The sequence below is a fragment of the Nicotiana attenuata genome, chromosome 6, assembly GCF_001879085.1.
Source record: "Nicotiana attenuata strain UT chromosome 6, NIATTr2, whole genome shotgun sequence".
Lineage (NCBI taxonomy): Eukaryota > Viridiplantae > Streptophyta > Magnoliopsida > Solanales > Solanaceae > Nicotiana > Nicotiana attenuata.
The window spans coordinates 16,831,441-16,837,827 of record NC_031994.1 but is presented as its reverse complement, the minus strand read 5'-3'; the positions used below and the strand labels follow the sequence as shown (position 1 = coordinate 16,837,827).

Sequence of the window (6,387 nt, the reverse complement as noted above, 5' to 3'; positions counted from 1 at the left end):
ACTACTTATAAATAGACAGTTGGATATTTTCCCAAAAAAGAATTATCTATTCTTACTCGTAAGAAGCTGATAAAGCCAGCTAGGACCCATGTATTACTTTTGCCCCAAACTGGGATCCACAGTGGTGATATCGTAATAAACACAAAATTCAGGGGCATTCTACCAATGACATAAGACGTTGTACTCTAAACAAGGCGCGAAGGCGTGTCAAAAGGGGGAAGACACGTTGGAGAAAGGAAATAACAGTGAACACTAAATTTGTATATCGGCAGAGTTTGTTTCTGTGTAAGATTCACTACCCAAAAACGGAACTCTCTATATAAACAGATTTTCATTTAAGAAACTGATCACTTTCACATTACTTAGCCCTAGCTGTGTTTTTTTTCTTTCTAACAGTCAATTCAATGGAGTCTCCGCCGTCACTTTCTCTATACATCTCCCAGAATTCAAAGTAATACTCATTTGCTGTCTTTCTATTCGTTTTCTTATCTGGGTTTTTACAGTTCGATTTGTGGAAAATGAATTTTATGAGTGAAACGCATTACCCATTTGATGTTTTCTTTTTTGGGTTTTATATCTGAGTTTTTGTGATTCTGATGATGTTAATCGTGCATATAAAAAAGAGGATTCCAAAAAATACAAATTCATTTAATTTTTTTTTTTTTTTTTTTTTTTTTTTTTTTTTTTTTTTTTTTTTTTTTTTTTTATGTGATTTGTTGTGATTCTGATGATGTTGATACATAGAAAAGGAGAATTCTTAGTTAAAATAAAAACAGAGCCATTTGATGTCTTTCTTCTTTTGAAGAATTTTTTTTTTTGTTTTGATGCATAGCAAAAGAGAGTTCTTAGTAAAACACAGACTATAATACCCATTTGATATCTGCCATTTTATCTCTTTATGTGGCCTTTCTGATTCTGAAAATGTTGATACAAAGAAAAATTCATAAATTTGAGTAAAATACAGACCCATTTGATCATGTCTTTTTTTTGTTTTTTTAATCTTTGATTTTCTTTGTGTGGGTCTGTAATGTTGATTTTCTAATGATTTTAATACACATGAGAAAGAATATCTTTCACCAGAATTCCGAGTATAACAGTTAACACAAACCCATGTGATGTTTTTTAAAGTACTTTTCTACTTTCTTTATGTTAAATTTTTTTTTATTTCCGATGGTGTTTCGTCTTAAAACACATACACATTTGATGTTTTTCTGTTATTTTTTTTTTATCTGGGTATGTGTGAATTGGATGGTACTAATGCATAGGAAAAGAGTGTTTCACCTTTCCTCATTTGATGTTTTTCATTTAATTTAATTTTTTTTTTTTTTTTTTTGTATGATTCTGATAATAATGCACATCAAAGAGAGTCTTTCAGCTGAACTAAAAGCAAATCAGACTCACTTGATGTTGTTCTTTTTTTAAGTATTTTTGTTTTCTGTATGTGGGTCTGATGTTATTAATGCACATGGGAAAAGAGTGTTTCTCCAGAGCTTTAAGTAAAACACAGACCCTTTTGATTTTCATTTCATTTTTTTGTGTTTTTTCATCGTTTATGTTTGTGTGATTCTGATAGTATTAATGCACAGGAAAAGAGTGTTTCCCTGAATTCTAAGTGAAACATATATCCATTTGATTTTATTTCTTTTATTTTTTGTTTTGTTTTCGTTGTGTGTGTCTGTTTGATTTTGTTGGTATTAATGCACAGGAAAAGAGTGTTTCCTAGTGGGAGTTCAATCGATGGGCAGATGGTGGATGTCTCGCCCTCTATCAGTTGGAGTTCAAAATCAGAGTCTGTTAATCAAAAGGAGGTATAAATTTCTGTGCTTCGGTTCCTTCTTAAAGCTTTGGCTTTGGCATATAATTTCCTGTATTAGAGGCATATAATTTCTCGATGACAATAAAAAGTTTGATTATGTCTTGCAAAAGTCGTCTGTCTCTTCTTTGGAAATACTGAAGTCAAGTTGAGTTTGATGAAGTTATGGAGAGAAAATCTTGATGCCAGGCTTTGAGAAAATGCAAAACATTAATAACTTAGGCTTGAATCAGGTTTCCTAAAAATTTGCCTGAAATTGGTGTACGAGTTTATTTCCATCAAACAGATAAACAAATTATGGGGCTTGATTTGAATCAAACGAGAAGCTGAAGTTTCTATTTTGACCTAAAAATTAATGCATGTTGTTGATACTAACAATATTTTAAACCTATCTTTCAACAGTCATGAATCATCCTCTTCATTGCTTTACATATAGCATGCAATGTCGCCACTAGCATTTGGTTCAGTGGCAAAGGTAGTGAAAAAGAACATATACAGCAAGCTATGTGCAATACCTTTTTCTATATCTTTTCAATTGTATATACAGGAGTTCTGTAGATGTTTTGATTTGAATCTTTATTGTTTATTTTTCTAGAGGTTATAGATTTCAGGGGTAAACATTTTATTGTAGGACATGGTACTAATGCTGATGAATCGTATTCATTTTGTAGTTTATTCACCGTGAAATAATAGATGTTGACGTGGAAGGAGGTCATAGTGATGCAATGTTTATTGATGGGAATACTGAATCTAGTAGCAAAGGAAAGGTAACTAGAATTGCGAGTAGTTATTACAAGGATCTTGGCAAACTACTGGTTATCTCTATGTTTTATGTGTGTTCTGTTCAGGGTCTAATTTGTGGATTCTCTTCTTTCGCAGGAAATTTTGCTCGAACTTTCCCTTGGTCGTGGTGGTTCAGCAGGTAGTGGATCAGTAGATCAAGTTCAGTCTTCGAAGAAGCACTGCCCTTCAGAATCAGATGGTCAAATCATTGGAGATGATTTTGGCGCCGACCTATATTATGGAGATGATGTGCATACAGACATGTATTTTGATGACCCAGCGCTTAAGGAGTATGCCATTATGCAATCACATTTTGATCATATGGATATTCCACCTGGTGTTGAGGTTCCAATCCCGTGGATGTCCGGTCCTGCTGAAGCTAAAATGGCGCCAACAACTACAACCACATCGTCCGCTTCGAAAGCTATGAGTTTTCCTTTTGGAAAAGAAGCCCCTAAGGTACTAAGGCACCAGTCCACTTCATGGTATGGCTCAACTCCTGTTAGTCAGCCTACGCCATTTGAGCTATCTTCGTCGTCTCTGGGACCTGCTTTTTGCAAGACCAGACTTTCTGCCAAAGGAAAGTCACAAGAGACAAGTTGTAAAGAACAAAGTAGTTCTACAAACCTAGTACTTGGGGCAGGAAAATCTTTTAATGCTCAAGGATCTTCTTTTAAAAGGAAATTCCGTTTTTTCGAGGGAACTGCCTCTGACACTTGGCATGCTCAATCTATACCTGGTGTATCTCATTTCCCTGAAGTTCAATTTGTACCTCCACAAATGCCTGGTTGGACAAATTTACCCTTTAAAATGACAACTGCTCCAGCTTCTTCAGGGTCTATGCTCGCACCAGGTGGTATGAACTCTCTCCCTATGCAACAGGTGCATCCGGCATTTATGCTCCCACAAGGTGGTATGAACTCTCTCCCTCTGCAACAGGTTCATCCGGGGGTTATTTTCACAGAAGGTGCTATGAACTATTTCCCTCAGCAACAGTATTTCCCTCATCCAGGTCATATGTACTATTTCCCTCAGGAAATGGATCATGCACTCTGGACACAGGGTCTGCACGAGAGTGTAACTACTACAGAGAGTTCATCAATTCAGTCTGGATCAGTTTCTAGTGAGAGACAACGTAGAGATTTAGGTGAAAGTCTGAAGAATTTCCGTCTCTTCAAAAAATTTGATACTGTTCAAGATCATTCGGACCATTTCTTTTCTGGACTTGCATCCCTTGACAACCAGGTTGGCATAACTGAAAACATGTGGTTGATAGTTTTGATTACTCGTGCTTCATCTTATTACTAAATATTTGTCACTTGTTGTAGGCCTCTAAGAGTTGCGCCAAGAGAATACAGGAGGAATGGAAAATACTGGAGAAAGATCTGCCTGGTAATATGTGCAAATTTTCTGTCTTCCATAGCATTTCTACCTGATCTGTGATGATTGTTTTTGTCATCAAGCCACTGAATTACATGCTCATAAATTTCTCTAAGTAATTAATTTTTGAGGAGCTCAGCGATAATGTGAATTAGAGATAAAAAACTTGCCTGTTGTATTTTTTTTTGTAACGACACTCTCTTGAGCGCCTTTTCATGAGCAGATACCATATTTGTCCGGGTGTATGAAACAAGAATGGATCTGTTGAGGGCAGTGATTATTGGAGCTGATGGAACTCCGTACCATGATGGCCTTTTCTTCTTTGATGTTTTCTTCCCTAGCAACTATCCCAATGTTCCACCAGTATGTGTCTACCTATCAAGATATCTTATTTTATCTGTGATGTGAAAATATTATAATTTTCCCTTTTTCTACCTAAAGTCTAACACCTTCCTAACTATTTTTGCCAGCATGTACACTATCATTCTTTTGGTCTTCGTATCAATCCGAACTTGTATGAATGTGGAAAAGTGTGCCTGAGCCTTCTCAACACATGGGGCGGTAGAGCGAAGGAGAAATGGATCCCTGGTGAATCAACTATGCTACAAGTTTTGGTTTCCATACAAGGGCTAATTTTGAATGCAAAGCCCTATTTCAATGAGCCTGGATATGCAAAGATGAGTGGATCAGCCATGGGGGAAAATTGCTCAATACAATATAATGAGAGCATTTTCATTTTAAATCTCAAAACAATGGTTTACTGTATGAGGCGATCACCACAGGTATATGTTTGTTCATGACCATCTATTACTATATAAGCTTTTCAATTATGCTTTATGACATTTTTTTCTTGGAGTTAATTTTAAATATGATCACTGAACTTTATCAGCTATAACAGTAAAGTGACTGAATTTTAGTCACTAAAAAGGTAAAATTACAAAATTATTTTGTCACATTAAGCCAACTGAGTTTTATTCACTATTACAATAAAGTCTAAAGACTTCACCACTATAACGACAACTTACCAATCAAGGTGTAGTTATAATGGGTAAAGCTCAGTGACCACGCAACTTGATTTTCTTGATAAAATACTAGTTGTCTTGTGCCTTTGGTCTTAAATCAACTACTACTAATTTGGATTTCCGGCTCTATTGTTGCAGCATTTTGAGGATTTTGTTGTTGGGCATTACTTTCAAAGTTGTCATGATATTCTTGTGGCATGTAAAGCATATACAGATGGTGCTCAAGTAGGTAGCCTTGTTAGAGGATGTGTTCTGGATGCTGTTGAAGGTGACGAAAGAAGTTGCTCTCAAAGTTTTAAGGCCATGTTGGCTGGATTCATCCAGACACTTAAAGATGCATTTACAAAGATTGGCGCAAAGGATTGTGACAAATTTCTTCCCTTGGCACAAACGGCGTCAACTGGAGTAGCGCCACCAGTTAACATAGAGAGCTGCTGACCATATATAGACTGAAGATATTAGTAGAGGTACGCGTAAGCTGGCCCGAACCACAGTTAAAAAAGAAAACATTGTTATACCTTATGTTGACAAACTAGTTCTGAACTTGCATCATGCAGCCGAGTCTCCATGTTTTCGGGTGATATTTTGTATATGGCTGTTATGGCAGTTTATACAACTAATCGATCAAAATACTTTTTGTTAAGCTTTAGCTCATGATTGTTGCTACAATTTTATAGCGTACTCAAGTTTCAATCGTTCTTTCTTTTGTTTCTGGCTCTGTCTATAGACATTAAATATAAAATGGAAAAGGTCCAAATATTCCCTTGAAGTATGCAAAATTAAGCGGAAAAGGTCCAAATATTCCCTTGAAGTATGCAAAATTAAGTGAACTTGTTCACCGTTGATACTTTGGCACAAACATGCCCTGCCGTCCAACTGATTGAGGGCATGCCTGGCCATTCAAATTCTTAAACTTCTATATTATTGAGTTATCTTGTTTGATTCATGGCAATATAATACAAGTTTGTAATGATAAAATCCCTATCAAATCAATTGATTTCCTTATGTAAATCTTCTTAAATACAAACAACGGAAAAGGGTCTGATATATCGTCTACTATTAAAAATTGTTTAGAATTGTCCTCTGTTATACTATTGGCTCAAAAGAGCCCCTACCATCTTACTATGAAACAAATATACCCGTAACTTGACGGACTGCACACATGGCATGCCCCATCCAAAGAGGTTGGTCCATCTCGTCTTGAATTAAAAGCGGCTAGCCCATTACCTAGTACTCATAACCCAACACATTTTTAATTTAATTAAATTTAAACTCCCAAAAATAAAGGTTCAGTTCCTCCTCGACAAGAAAAATTAGATTTTTACATGAAATATGGACACCCCAAGAAATCAAACTGAAAATGAATTTCAACAACAACAACAACTACCC

General features: G+C 35.8%; 1 protein-coding gene across 1 annotated transcript; it reads left to right on the top strand.

Annotated features, from left to right (window-relative positions):
- LOC109226650 lies at positions 222 to 5,705 on the top strand. The gene is made up of 9 exons (XM_019391471.1): positions 222 to 285; positions 397 to 451; positions 1,706 to 1,808; positions 2,485 to 2,580; positions 2,693 to 3,841; positions 3,925 to 3,988; positions 4,200 to 4,339; positions 4,447 to 4,758; positions 5,137 to 5,705. Exons 2-9 carry the CDS (start codon positions 405 to 407, stop codon positions 5,434 to 5,436), a joined length of 2,211 nt encoding a protein of 736 aa, XP_019247016.1. The 5' UTR covers positions 222 to 285; positions 397 to 404; the 3' UTR covers positions 5,437 to 5,705.